This window comes from Topomyia yanbarensis, chromosome 1 (assembly GCF_030247195.1).
Source record: "Topomyia yanbarensis strain Yona2022 chromosome 1, ASM3024719v1, whole genome shotgun sequence".
Classification (NCBI taxonomy): domain Eukaryota; kingdom Metazoa; phylum Arthropoda; class Insecta; order Diptera; family Culicidae; genus Topomyia; species Topomyia yanbarensis.
This window is the reverse complement of record NC_080670.1, coordinates 24,735,529-24,751,113: the sequence shown is the minus strand read 5'-3', so window position 1 is coordinate 24,751,113 and position 15,585 is coordinate 24,735,529. Positions and strand designations below refer to the sequence as shown.

General features: G+C 41.7%; 1 protein-coding gene across 7 annotated transcripts in view; it reads left to right on the top strand.

Annotated features, from left to right (window-relative positions):
- The window catches only part of LOC131677126 (uncharacterized), a 565,677-nt gene that overhangs the window by 364,749 nt on the left and 185,343 nt on the right, over positions 1–15,585 (top strand). For all 7 annotated transcript variants that reach the window (XM_058956746.1, XM_058956747.1, XM_058956745.1 and 4 more), the window contains exon 3: positions 8,688–8,810. In XM_058956746.1, the coding sequence (XP_058812729.1) occupies positions 8,688–8,810 (123 nt within the window). The remainder of the gene's footprint in view (positions 1–8,687; positions 8,811–15,585) is intronic.

Here is a 15,585-nt window from a genome sequence, read left to right as displayed (position 1 = left end):
CGTGTAGATGTATATGACGAATTTTGTGTTAAATCATATTCAGAGTTGACAGCACCCTCTCCGATTTTAATGAAACTTTCTGTACATGAATACTTTGTCACAAAAAGCCACTTTGCATACTTAGTTTTTCCAAAAATGATCTAGACTGTCTTGAAAAAAATACAAAATTACTTTGAATAAAAATATTGAAAAAACTCTTCATCGACTCCTACACCAAAAAAATGGGTTTTAAAAATTTAAAGTCGTTTTACTCATCTTTGATTTGGATGAAATTTTGTTCCAAGATAGGTAATTATGTTCCCTACCTACCACCCAAAATTCAAGCTGGTTACTTTCAAAGAAAAAAGTTATTTTAAAAAAACTTTTCCTTGTCCAAACTGAATTTTTTTCAGTGTATTTTTATACAGGGTCCATAGCCCAGAGACCAGAGCCCAAAATCCCAAAGAGAGAACCCAGACTTCAGATTCCATAGTCCAGAGTGCAAAGTCCCGAGGAGAGAGACCGGAATACAAAGTCACGAGTCCTTAGCCCAAAATACTGAGGCGAGTTTATAGTCCAGAATCCAGAGTTCAGTGTCGAGAATGCAGAGTCAAGAGTACATAGCGCAGCGATCAGATCTCAGAGTTCCGAGGACAGAGCCGAAAGTCCAGAATCCAGAGTTCCGAGTCCAGAGCGCAGAGTTCAGAGCCCAGAGATCGGAACCGAGAGTCCAGAGCCCAGAGACCAGAGTAGAGTTCTTATCCCAAAATACTGAGCCCAGAGTCCTCAGCATATAATCCAGAACCTAGAGCCCAAAGTCTAGAGCCCTTAGCCCAAAATAGTGAGACCAGAGTTTAGAGTCCAGATTCCAGAGCTCAGAGTTTAGATTCCATAGCCCAGCGACCAGAACCCAGAGTCCCGAGGAGAGAGCCCAGAGTCCGGATTCCAGAATCCAGAGTCCCGAGCGCAGAGTTTAGAGTCCAGAGTCCACAGTTCAGAGTCCAAAGTCCAGAATCAAGACCCAGAGCCCATAGCTCAGAGATCACAGTCTACAGTCCAGAGTCCATAGCACAGAATCTCGAGGCGGGAGCTCAGAATCCAGAGTTAAGAATGCAGAGTCCATAGTTTAGAGTGTAGAGAACGGTGTCGGGAATCCTGGGTCCAGAGTCCAGAGCCCAGAGTCCTCAACCCAAATTACTGTGGCCAGAGTCCAGAGCTCTGAGACCAGAATCCAGAGCCTGAAGTATTTAACCCAAAATAATGAAGCTAAAGTTCAGACTCCAGAGCACAGAGCCCAGAACCCAGAATCCAGAGTCTATAACACAGAATCTCGACGTGAGAGTCCAGAGTCAAAACCCAGCGTGAAGAGTGCTGCATCCAATCTAGAGCTCAGAGTCCAGAGACGAGAATCCTGAGACCAGAGTTCCCAGTCCAGAGACCAGAGTCCTCAACCCAATATACAGTGTCCCGAGCTCAGAGCCCAGATACCAGAATCCAAAATCCCGAGGAGAGAGCCCACAGTCCAGAATCCAGAGACCCGAGTCCAGAGTCTAGAGTTCAGATTCCAGAGTGAAGGATCAAGACCCCAGAGACCATTGTCCATCATCCAGCGATGAGAGTGTAGAGTCCAGAACCCAGATACCAAAATCCAAAATCCAGAATCCCTAGGCCAGCGCCAAGAGTCCATCATCCAGCGATGAGAGTGTAGAGTCCAGAACCCAGATACCAGAATCCAAAATCCCGAGGAGAGAGCCCACAGTCCAGAATCCAGAGACCCGAGTGCAGAGCCTAAAATTCCGAATCCAGAGCCCAAAGTCTAGAACCCTTAACCCAAAGTAGTGAGACCAAAGTTTAGAGTCCAGATTCCAGAGCTCAGAGTCCAGAATCCAGAGTTCAGATTCGATAATCCAGAGTTTAGATTCCATAGCCCAGCGACCAGAACCCAGAGTCCCGAGGAGAGAGCCCAGAGTCCGGAATCCAGAATCCAGAGTCCCGAGTGCAGAGTTTAGATCCCGGAGTCCACAGTTCAGAGCCCAAAGTCCAGAATTAAGATCCAGAGCCCATACATCAGAGACCACAGCCTACAGTCTAGAGTCCATAGCACAGAATCTCGAGGCGAGAGCTCAGAATCCAGAGTTACGAATGCAGAGTTCAGAGTGCAGAGAACAGAGCACAGAGTCCTCAACCCAAATTACTGTGGCCAGAGTCCAGAGCCCTGAGACCAGAATCCACAGCCATAAGTATTTAACCCAAAATACTGAAGCAAAAGTTCAGACTCAAGAGTCCAGAGGCCAGAATCCAGAGTCCATAACACAAAATCTCGACGTGAGAGTCCAGAGTCAAAACCCAGCGTGAAGATTGCAGCATCCAATCTAGAGCTCAGAATTCTGAGGCCAAAGTTCAGAGTCCAGAGACCAGAGTCCTCAACCCAAAATACTGAGCCCAGTGTCCCGAGCTCAGAGCCCAGAGACCAGAATCCAAAATCCAGAGTCCCGAGGAGAGAGCCCACAGTCCAGAATCCAGAGACCCGAGCGCAGAGTTTAGAGTCCAGAGTCCACAGTTCAGAGTCCAAAGTCCAGAATCAAGACCCAGAGCCCATAGCTCAGAGACCACAGCCTACAGTCCAGAGTTCATAGCACAGAATCTCGAGGCGAGAGCTCAGAATCCAGAGTTAAGAATGCAGAGTCCAGAGTTCAGAGTGCAGAGAACAGAGCTCAGAGTCCTCAACCCAAATTACTGTGGCCAGAGTCCAGAGTTCTGAGACCAGAATCCAGAGCAATAAGTATTTAACCCAAAATACTGAAGCAAAAGTTCAGACTCCAGAGCCCAGAGGCCAGAATCCAGAGTCCATAACACAGAATCTCGACGTGAGAGTCCAGAGTCAAAACCCAGCGTGAAGAGTGCTGCATCCAATCTAGAGCTCAGAGTCCAGAGACGAGAATCCTGAGACCAGAGTTCAGAGTCCAGAGACAAGAGTCCTCAACCCAAAATACTGAGCTCAGTGTCCCGAGCTCAGATCCCAGATACCAGAATCCAAAATCCAGAATCCCCAGTCCAGAATCCAGAGACACGAGTGCAGAGCCTAAAGTTCCGAGACCAGAGTATAGAGTTCAGATTCCAGAGTGAAGGATCCAGACCCCAGATACCAGAGCGCATGGTTCAGAGCCCAGAGTACATAGTACAGAAATTCGAGGCCAGCGCCAAGAGTCCATCATTCAGCGATGAGAGTGAAGCGTCCAGAATCTAAAATTTAGAGTCGATAGTCCAGAGACCAAAACCCAGAATCCCGACATCTTTCTGTAGTTTCAAGACTATGTGATTTATTAACTATAATTTCAGAAACTTGGTCACAATTTTCGTAAATCATTCAGTTCACGAAACCCTGATTTTTTGTTCATGAATTTACGAGCGAATTTTTTCCGTGTAGTTTTTATAAATACACAGTTGGAAAGAGCCACACGGAGAGAAATACACTAAACCACACTTTTTAATTATTCATGTATGCAACGTAAATGGAAAGCGGCCCTATTCCATCATTTCGTAGAAGAATATTTGGATTTACATCACCGATAAAATTCGTATAAAATAAATTGTAGGAATTCGAGAATTTGCTTCTCAAATTATTTTCGTTCTTTCGAGTTCTAAATCGGTTTCTGTTAGAAGTTGGGCGTAAAATTGACTGAAGCTAACGTAAGTTTCACGACGTCTTGTCATACTCCGGTATACCGATTCCAGATTCAACCAATGTGAAATCGTTCACTCCCGAGTTTCCACCGCTTTCCTCAACTAACGATAATTACAGCTGGACCCCCTCCTTCGGACCCCATACCATAACATAACATAAAAAGGGATTCTAATCTCGCAATAATTCACACAACCAATGGCAAACTCTCGCAAATGGCGCATTTCGATAAGTGAAAATAGGAACCAAACAACAATGACCAACTCCGAACATGTAAGCCGTAACGCGTGCGAAAATCAAGGGACCATACAATCAGCAACAAAAAAAAATAACTGCCAGAAATAACGAGTGCTCCCCGGGTATTTAATTACCTTTCCTTCCGAAAGGGAATGACGGGTGAACCGATAACAGCGATGGCGTTTCATGTTCCAGTCCGTTCTTCCACCCAATCACCATCACCACCGGTCGTTCGGTCGGTCGGCCGGTTGGTCGGGATGTGAATTAGCTCTTGAAGCATGTTAACGTGAATAACCTTGCGTGGCCGCAGCACACCACAACCAAGGCAACTAGGCTGCTGCTATGCTATGATTGCATGATGTGTGGTTCCCTCCGTCAAGAAGGCTCACGCTTACGAATCGCGTGTGTGAGCTTAACAACCGACGCTGGCTGGTTGACCGTGCCGAAATTGGAGCGCATTGGAATTTAATTTCAATTTCCGCTCCAAGGGCGTTTTCATGTGTGGGTAAATGCTATCGCTAAGTCGCTAATTGACTTTTTGCCTTGCTCTCCCCGTAGACGGGGAGCGCACGCATACCGTGGATGGTTTTGAGGTTAAGATTGATAAGGTTGGTTCGGGTGGATACGATCCTTTGCGATTTCGGTGGGTTAGATGTAATTTTTTTAATCAGCATTCAAAGTTTTGATGGAAAATCAAACATAATTAACGCTTTCAACGTTAGCACAACTTTTGGGTTGATGGAATGTTGAGATATTATTGGTTATTATACGCTATTCAGCGAATGGGTTTTAATGAACATCCCTCACGAGAGGCTACTCAAAATAAGGTGTAATTTCTACTAAAAACAGAAATCCCAAACCCATTAATAACAACTACATAATCTCACACTATGATATTCTGATCACAAAACCAAACTGCACTTTTTCATCTCCGAATAGCTCGATTCCGGCCACACCAAACGTGTGTACAGTTTACCTGTTCACGAGGGTGTTTGAAATACACGTTGATTTTTCCCACAGCGAATGGTCTATGTAGTAAAATTATCGCGCTCTCATTCCATGCTTCACAGAAGAGCAAAAGCTCTTGCTACACACACAGTCAAAACATCCGTTGATGGGCATGCGTCGAATGTTAATATTCGGTAAGAACACCATCGAACTCAACTCTATGAACGGGAATGTAGACGCGGTAGTCCTTCATAAGTAGTCGCCAGTAACGTCATTTGTTTGCTTTAGGTAGAATTTCACAATTCTGAGCTAGCCGTGTGGCATCCGAAGAGCTGAAATCTCTCGAAGTATTTCAGCAAAGAATTGACCCGCTGACCTATGTCTATGTGAGAGGCGACAACAGTCGATTATATTTCTACGCTCAAAACTTAAGGGCAGGACTAAGCTAGCGCTGGATTGACGCTAGCTCCAAAAAAAACGAAAACGCTATTTACGTTTCTGAGCAAACCCCCAGTACTACGTGATGTTCCGTAGAAAAAGAGCTTCTAATTAAGCTGGTACGAATTAATGGAATGGAAACTAGATTTGGCTTAAAATGCACTAATTCTCCTTAGTGTAGAAAATTTTGGTAAGCACAATTTTTCTCCACTGAGGAGGCAAATGTTTAAAACCACCCTTGCGCGGGAGGAGCATAGAATCTATAACTAAATTAGTTATGGAACGTGAGAGGTTCTCTGCGTCGTTATTTTCATCCAACCAACCCACTACGGACAGAAAAAAAAATTCCTTTTTATATAAAACTACTAAGTACATTTCTAAGAAATTTGTTGTGTGCGGCTTTCTTTAACATTCAAATTTTGTAAGAACCCATCTTTTTGTGGGCAAAAACATTCTATAGGAAATTTGCTAGCATTTTTTTCATTTCGTGGCATTTGATAAGTTTTTTTTCAGTCCACTGCCCTACAGTTGCTGCAATTTTTGCTACTAAAGATTCTGATGCGTTCATGCCTTGATTCTACAATTTTCCGATAAAATTTATTTCTGCTACTAAACCAAGTTTACTAGCTAAAAGGGTGAATTTTAGTCTATCCATACTAGAGTATTTTCCTGACGAAGGAAACGTATTGAAAAAAATCAAGGTTCAAGGTTCTCTGCGTCGTTATTTTCATTATCCCTTACCTTACCACTTCCTCAGTCCTTCCCATCAGGAAAATGATGAAACGACAAATCACCCCAAGGCACAAATCTCCGACCAACATGGAGAACGTGCCATTTGAACCACTCGCTACCGATTCCTTGTTCCCATCCAGTGAGACTGCCAATCATAATCTTGGCTCATCGGAGCAAGGGGCTCTTGAAACAGTCGATCCACGGTTGACAAACTCGAATCGGTGACTACACCATCGATCTCAACATAGTGCGCGGTCATGTAGATACGTTAATCCTTCATAGAAGGCATGTCGCCAGTAACGTAATGTGCTTGCTTTAGACAGAACTTCACAATTCTGAGTTTATCTGGATGAAGAGATATCTCGTCACGGCTGAATATTTCAGCGTCAGTTCTTTCGAAATCTTTGCATTATCGTTGATCCGAAAGCAGATCAGGTATGGTGTGAGCGAGTGCAATATGTACGATTTTAAACGGGACGTAAGAGAATTTCATGATGAATCTAGTTCGAATTTAATTTTAGCCATAAGCTAGGGTTTTCAAGAGTTTAGGGCCTGTTGCCCGGGACAAAAAGAAAATTTAAAGAAAACATAGGATTTGACAAAAATAAATTGAAAACAAGTCAGTATCTTCACTCGATATATGACTGGAAGCTATCGATTTTCTTTGAAGTATGTGTAAAAATCTTTATCAGAAATAGATCATACAGCATTTTTGTTTTACTGGCAAAGGATGAGTGTATAGTGTCTGGGCCATCTTGTGACGGCACTTGGACTGATAAATCAAATCTAATGATATGGAGGAGCAAATATTCCAATAAATCTTTTCATATTGTATGATAGAGAAGGGTTGGAAAATATTAGTTTTCTGCATCGCTTTCGAAAGATTTTTCGAAAATCAGTTGCCATATTTTTTACAAAAGTACATTTCTAGAGAAAATTTTCAATAGGACGTAAGTAACATTGAGAGCCTCTCTTTGTTTACTTTCTCTTTCGTTTATTACGACTTCATTACAACGCTTTGCACTAAGTTTCCAGTACATATCGAAAGCCGACGGTTTTTACTAGAATATTATGCAAAGAGTGTAGTAGTAAATGTTGAAATGGCCGAGTAATGAAAAGAAGAGAAAGACCCCAAAGAGAATCTCTCATTGTTACTTACGTCCTATTCTAAATTTTCTCTAGATTTATCGAAATTGAAAAAAATGGTAAAATTTCTCTCCTACTGATGTGTTAATTCTGCTCAATTTTCCATCGATGTATTTCGCATTTTGTGCAGTTTCAGGAAACAAAAAGACTTATATTCTGCAAGAACGTCATTTCCAACGGGGCAAGCTTTGCTTTGCGAATGAATGAGGTTGGAGAAAAGGGCCCGCTCCTAACTAATACCGCAGTGGTAAATTTCAACTTCTGTGGTATTCCACTGCTAGCTGAAATACTTATCGTCCTGCATGTCGTAAGTGATGGAACTGCATGAAGTCGACTTCTGTAAGTTCCATTTTCGATACATACCAAGTATTAAAAATGGAGCTTAGGATAACGGAAGCGACCATCAGACAGATCCACCATCTACGACATTACGGTACTGGTATCATATTAGCTACATTTTGTGGAGCAGCCTAAAACACGTGGTAGAGTGTGACATCGTTGAAATCGTTGAAATAAAGGATCTCGTGCGTATATAGAAGATGACAGAAGAGAGGTACGACTACATGATCTATCACCGCTGACTTTCGATAGGCCACTAGAACAACAAACAGAACAGGAGATAATACCGGAAAATAGGACTTATTGCCGGATCCTTGGAAGCGCTAAAATGACAGGAAATGGTAGCTCTTCTCATATGAAGTATGTTAGTCTGTGGAAAGAAACTGCAATTGTTAGTAGATAAAACCATTATTCATAGAATTAGTACTAAAATGTTGTTGTAGCAAAAAATAGTTATATGTCGCAAATCACAATAATGTAATGAGTAATTAGAACTATTGTCTCTGCAAATTATTAATCGATTAATGGTGGTCACCTATTTTCGTCATCTATTTTCATAAGGTGATTACTCAACAGTGCTTTCTGTGCCACCTTCGTTTTGCAATTATTTTTTCCGATCTTGGCTTAGTGGAGTCCTCCATTTTATTATTTTTAAAATTGCCCATTTCTTCGAATGGAACTTTAAATGTTCGTTATTTTTATGGTATTGTAAGTGTACAAGTATTCGTCTTTTGATGGCAATCGAGGTGGCATTTCTTTGGACTGAGCAAACTTTTGTCTTTTTTTAGTGTTTATTTGACCAACTAGGGAACTAATTCTCAGGACCTTAAATCTGCGTAAGGAATACGCATGGTCCTGTCTGAGTGAAATTATGAACCATATACGACGGTTGAAAATTGACTAAGAAAGTGAGATTTATAACTGCCTGGAAGGATAATTTCCAATTTAAATTTATTTTGAATAACATCTCAAGCAGCCATGCATACCTATCAAATAAACAAACTGATAAAAAATCTGCTCAAGCAATCGCTTCAAATAAATAGCGTACTGCCCGTCGTTTTTGACATTCTAAACTAAATGGCAGGAGAACTGCTACTCTAGTAGAATCGACAGCGCGTTCATAGTTACCCCATTAGTTTGCGCAGACTAACAATTATTTCATCTCTCTCTTTTTCTTTCATTCCAGGATCGAACATTAAGACTGCAATAGCTATTTTAAACTGTATATTAGCGAGACAACTCTGTTTCGAGGATCCATCATGTTCCGCCATCCTGGAGATCATTCCCCGCGTGTGCGGTCCGGTGCCAGGTGAGTTCAAATATGGTGCTTCTGGACTTTGGACGAAATACCAACATTTGATAGAGGAAAATGATAAATCTCTTTCTTATCTTATATTATGACGACCCATTTTTACCATTTTTTTGTTAACCATTTTTGTTAACGACCTATTGAGTTAATTTGTCAACAGTTTTTTCGGCATTTAATTAGCAAGGGACTGGAAGGTGAAGTATATTTTTCAATATTTAGAGCCATAGTACTCAAGGGAGAGCAAGGTGTTGAAAGGAGAAAGTTTAGAAAAGCGTGGAAGGATCATATATGCAAGCTTAGAGCTCACCGGCGACTTAACCCTTTGTCTGCTACCGTAGTGGTCAGGGTCTTTTGGCATTAGAAATGCGAATCACCTGAGTCTACGGCATGTCCGAACAAGCGTAAAGTAACTTGTTACTTCATGCTGTCGGAACCGACAAAAAGTTAAGTCACGGTAAACTTCCACACTAAGCATTTGCGACGTTGAAACTCATTGAATGAGCCAGTTTTGTTTGTTCCCTCACCAATTGCCTGCCTGAGTGATTTTATTTTATCGACTATTGTGACTGTCTCAGCGTGTGTGACAATATGGTCACATGTGTTGCTGATTTGCACGGTGTCGGCAGCTTTCACCCAACGCTGCAACGATGAATCCCCATCACGGTAAGTTCTATTTTTACCATTTTTTTGTTAACCATTTTTGTTAACGACCTATTGAGTTAATTTGTCAACAGTTTTTTCGGCATTTAATTAGCAAGGGACGGACATGGACGCTTGTTCGGACATGCCGTAGACTCAGGTGATTCGCATTTCTAATGCCAAAAGACCCTGACCACTACGGTAGCAAACAAAGGGTTAAGTCGCCGGTGAGCTCTAAGCTTGCATATATGATCCTATGACGACCCACCAACAAATACCCAATTTCACACCATCTGAAGGTTTTTGCCTCCGGCCAATTTACAGAATTTTTGTATTTTCATGACACTAACGAACCGAACGAAAATTGCATTTTAGCTTCGAAACGCTAATGATATGATCATAAAGAACACGCCAGACAACTTTAATTAAGCAACCCAGCAACCAGGTTGACCTTATCAAACAACGTGGGTGGCGTCATGAAAACTGTCACAGAGGAGTTCATAACAGTTTAAAGCGAAATGATAAATGTGTATGATCCTAGATTAACTTGCATGCTCCATCCAATTCAGCATTAGCTAGACCCAATGTTGTGCATCCACTCATAAAAAGTTTTGAAGCACTATTTACACCCAGGTTTTATTACGCGGGGGATACGTATCGCGTAAAAACCGCGTTAATTGGAAAATCCGCGTAAAAAAACCGCGTTAATTGGAAAATCCGCGTAAAAAACCGCGTAATTCGAAAATCAGCGCAAAAAAAACTCTCAGCAAAAAACTTAGAATATTTTTTTACGCGGTTTTCGCAATTAACACGGTTTTTGCAAAAAATATTCTAAGTCCTTTTGAATGCAAAAGACTTTCGGAAAAATAGAAGAGACAGGTCTGGAACATTTCTTATGGCTTGCACCCCAACAATATGGGTATTTTCGGAATGGACTTGAAGAGTAGGTTCCAGAAATTGATTTTTGACGCCATATTGAAATCAAAGATGGCGACTTCCGGTTTTAGCGAAATTCGGTATAACCCAATCAATATGGGTATTTTCGGAATGGTCTTGAAGAGTAGGTGCCAGAAATTGATTTTTGACGTAATTTTGAAATCAAAGATGGCGACTTCCGGTTTAGCGAAATTCGCTATAACCCAATCAATATGGGTATTTTCGGAATGGTCTTGAGAAGTAGGTGCTAGAAATTGATTTTTGACGCCATTTTGAAATCAAATATGGACTTCCGGTTTAGTTAAATTCGCTATAACTCAATCAATATGGGTATTTTCAGAATGGACTTGAAGAGTAGGCGCCAGAAATTGATTTTTGACGCCATTTTGAAATCAAAGATGGCGACTTCCGGTTTAGTGAAATTCGCTATAACTCAAGCAATATGGGTATTTTCGGAATGGACTTGAAGAGTAGATTACAGAAATTGATTTTTGACGCCATTTTGAAATCCAAGATGGCGACTTCCGGTTTAGCGAAATTCGCTGTAACCCAATCAATATGGGTATTTTCGGAATGGTTATAGCGAATTTCGCTAAACCGGAAGTCGCCATCTTTGATTTCAAAATGGCGTCAAAAATCAATTTCTGGCGCCAACCTCTCAAGTCCATTCCGAAAATACCCATATTGATTGAGTTATACACTGCGTCAAGTTGATTTAAGACACCCCTTGTATTTGATATTAAATGTAATGCCATAAGTATTATTTTCATTTTTTTCTATATCGATAGTAAGAAGTCAGCAAACAAAATTGTTTTACTGGCCGCACTAGCAAATAGGGACAGTGCTATCAGCTCAGCGAATGTAAACAAAACTATCAAGTGTCAAGTTCCTTTAAGACAGTTAATTAGTTGTTGACTTTATTTTGTTTTAGCTAGTTTCTAACGTCATTTTAAAGTTATGCCGCGGGGAAAGTGCCTTTCGCAAGAGGAAAAGGCCACCATACTGGCATACAGGCGCATAAATATGAGTATCAATCAGATTTCGAAGGAGGTTGGTAGATCGCGGTGTGTGGTCAGAAATTTTCTGGAGGATCCAGAAAATTACGGTAAAAAGTACCCGAAAACCATCAAAAGCAAACTAACAAGTCGAGATAAAAGGAAAATAGTCAACACGGCATCCAATTCAACAAAATCGCTTAGTCAAAATAAGGCTGAGCTGGATTTAAATGTATCTCGGGAGACTATTCGACAGGTGTTGGTGAAAAATCCAAATATTTGCCGCTCGAAAATGATGCGTGCACCTTGTTTGAAACAAGAGCATAAAATGGCAAGGCTTGAATTTGCAAGAGCTAACATGAGCCGCCACTGGAACTTGGTAAGTTTCTAAATTGGGAAAACATAGTTGCAATATAATAGATATATGTCTGTCATCGAAAGTAATAATACATTTTTGCGACAGGTTATCTTTAGCGACGAAAAAAAATTTAACCTTGATGGTCCTGACGGATTTAATTCGTATTGGCGTGATCTACGAAAGGAAGAGGTACATTTTTCTACGCGTAATTTTGGAGGAGGAAGTTGCATGGTATGGGGCGCATTTTGTAGTCGCGGAAAACTGAACTTGGCGTTTACTTCCAGCGAAATGAACAGCAAAGATTATATAAATGTCCTTGAAACATGTTTGGTTCCATTTAAACGGCGGTATTCACGCCTAAAGTTCACTTTCCAACAATATAATGCGTCAATTCACAAAAGTACCGAAACCATGAGATGGTTGAAGGACAAAAAAATCGATGTACTTCCATGGCCAGCTCGTTCTCCTGACTGCAACCCAATAGAAAATCTGTGGGGAATCCTCGTACGTCGAATCTATGCTAACAACAAACGTCACGCTGCCGTGAATGAGCTTAAAAGTGCGATTACAGAAGCATGGAATTCCGTTGAAGCAGATGCGATTAAAAACCTGATAAATAGTATGCCAAATAGAGTTTACGCAGTCATTAATAAGAATGGAAACCCAATCAAGTACTGAGGAGTCGCAAAATTGTTGGTTGATTTGAAAATGGAGGATTTTGAGAAAAAAGTTGGTGACTGTCTTAAATGATTTTGACATGTCGAAAGTTAAAAATCGATATATTTCTTATATTTATTAAATAAATTCGGATTTTATCGTTGAAATGTTGTGTAATATGTTGAAATAAATTGATTTGATTAGAATTAGAACGAAAGATCTCTAACATTTTTGGAAATTGAAAAATATCGTGATGTCTTAAATCTCCTTGACGCAGTGTAGCGAATTTCACTAAACCGGAAGTCGCCATCTTTGATTTCAAAATGGCGTCAAAAATCAATTTCTGGCGCCTACTCTTCAAGACCATTCCGAAAATACCCATATTGATTGGGTTATAGCGAATTTCATTAAACCGGAGGTCGCCATCTTTGATTTCAAAATGGCGTTAAAAATCAATTTCTGGCACCTACTCTTCAAGACCATTCCGAAAATACCCATATTGATTGGGTTATAGCGAATTTCACTGAACCGGAAGTCGCCATCTTTGATTTCAAAATGGCGTTAAAAATCAATTTCTGGCACCTACTCTTCAAGACCATTCCGAAAATACCCATATTGATTGGGTTATAGCGAATTTCACTGAACCGGAAGTCGCCATCTTTGATTTCAAAATGACGTCAAAAATTAATTTCTGGTACCTACTCTTCAAGACCATTCCAAAAATACCCATATTGATTGGGTTATAGCGAATTTCACTAAACCGGAAGTCGCCATCTTTGATTTCAAAATGGCGTTAAAAATCAATTTCTGGCACCTACTCTTCAAGTCCATTCCGAAAATACCCATATTGATTGAGTTATAGCGAATTTCGCTAAACCGGAAGTGGCCATCTTTGATTTCAAAATTACGTCAAAAATCAATTTCTGGAACCTACTCTTCAAGACCATTCCGAAAATATCAATATTGTTGGGGTGCAGGCCATAAGGAATCTTCCAGACCCGTCTCTTCCAAAAGGAAGGCATTCAAAAGGAATATTTTTGCAAAAACCGCGTTAATTGAAAAATCCGCGTAAATAAAACCGCGTTAATTGGAAAATCCGCATAAAAAAACCGCGTTAATCGGAAAATCCGCGTAAAAAACTCGTAAAAAAACGGCGCAAAAAACCGCGTTAAAACCTGGGTGTACTCCATAAAAAATTGTTGAGAAAATACGAAGTGTCGTACATAAGCTATCGCCTCATCGCCAGACATCTGGTATTTTGATTCATTGGCTCATCATTGTTTACACCGACACTTCAGCAATTCGACAAGTTCTGCTTCTTAGAGATTTAAAACAAACACACAATCTGCTAATTATCGTACAACTTTTTGCCATTAGCAAGAACAGCTTTTCCCCTCCAGGGATGATTCAACGCTCTCCTTCACGTAGAAAATGTGCCGAATGCACCACCACCTCCACCGTCACGATAGGTCCGAGTCGGGTGGTTCCATTTGCAGCGGTTGCTTCCGGTGGTCTGCACCCGCTACCTACCACCACCCGACTCAGCAGAGTGGCAATCGTGCGTTTTCCCGTTTCCGCCGAAAGTAGCTTCCAGGACGACTCTGACACTGCGAAGTACGTTAGTGGCACCGTATTGCGCTTCGTTCAATGCCAACCAGTCAACCACACGAAGAATCTAGTTACGCGCGGCGGGTTACGTAGACGGGTTTCTTCTCACCACCACTACATACCGTTCCTAGCGTCAGTGGCAGCAGTGGCATAGAATCGTCAATAACTGGATACTGGCTGCTGCTGCTGCTGGTGGTGTGCACCGTTCAGTATGTTCTCGAAGCGGTGCAAGTTACGCGGGAAAGAAGGGGTTTTGAAATTGGGGATAAACTTCACGTGACTGCATTAAAACCGCCAAGCAGGCGGGGAAAAAGAAAGAGTACACAGCAGCACTTTTGCTTAACGGTGACGACGAGGACGACGAGTACCGCACAGGTAGTGAAGCATAAGAAAGTAGACTTTATGGCGTCTACTTTAATTAAACTGTTGGTCGTACATTAGGAATACAGGGTACCCGGGGAGGATAGTGTGCCGTGGCGGGCAAAGAAGGATGAGTTCGTGGCTTCGGTGGAATGGCAGAAAAATACGGGAAACGAAATTCGTGAAAATGAAAAAAAGTAGCTAAGGTCTTGAAGGGAGTTGGGGTAAAAGGTTGTAGCTAGTGATTGATTCGTAGGGGAGGGTTTTCGATTTATTTCAACTATTATCACACATCATAACTCTCCGAGCTCTCGATCGAAGCAGTTCGTTTTCTGGTGCTGTGCATAAAGTGAACAAGAATAAATTGTCAGTGAAGGTCAACCATTGTTCGAGGCAGTCTTTGTTCGCCGGTGCCCAGGCTGGTGAAGTGAATACCAGAATAGCCGGAATCGCCGCTATATAAGCTAAGTATTTTTTTTCTTTCATTTCCCTTTCCCCGATCGGTCTCTACTTCTGCCCTTTCCCCTGAATATAAGTTTCATCTCTCGTTTACACCACGTGTTATCCTCGTGCCTAAATGGCCGAGGGCGAAGTAACATTGGATGGGAATGATATTCCCATGGATATACCGGATAAACCCGAAATTACTCCCTCCCCTGATTCCCCCAGTCCTCCCCGTATTAAAACATACCCAGCCAGTTCGACTGGACCCTGGGTGGTGTATTTCCGGCCCAACACGAAATCGCCCAATATTCTAGAAATCTCACGGGAGCTGACTGCCAACTACCCGTCCGTGGCTCAGATAACACGTGTTCGAGCTAATAAGATACGCGTTATAGTAAATGACCTCGACCAGGCAAACCAGATTGCTCGCAGCGAGCGTTTTACGAAGCAATTCAAAGTGTATGTGCCTTGTAGAGTTGTGGAGATCGATGGGGTCGTCGCCGAACCGGGTCTAAAGTGCGAAGACCTGTTGAAGTACGGGGTTGGCTGCTTTAAGGACCCTTCACTTCAAAAGGTGAAAATTCTGGAATGCAAGCAATTGTATTCCGCAAAAACTGAAGATGATAAGACAACTTATTCTCCGTCAGACTCGATTCGGGTGACTTTCTCCGGATCTGCTCTTCCCAACTATGTCCTCCTGGATAAGGTTCGCCTACCTGTTCGCCTATTTGTACCGCGGGTAATGAACTGCAGCAATTGCAAGCAACTGGGCCACACA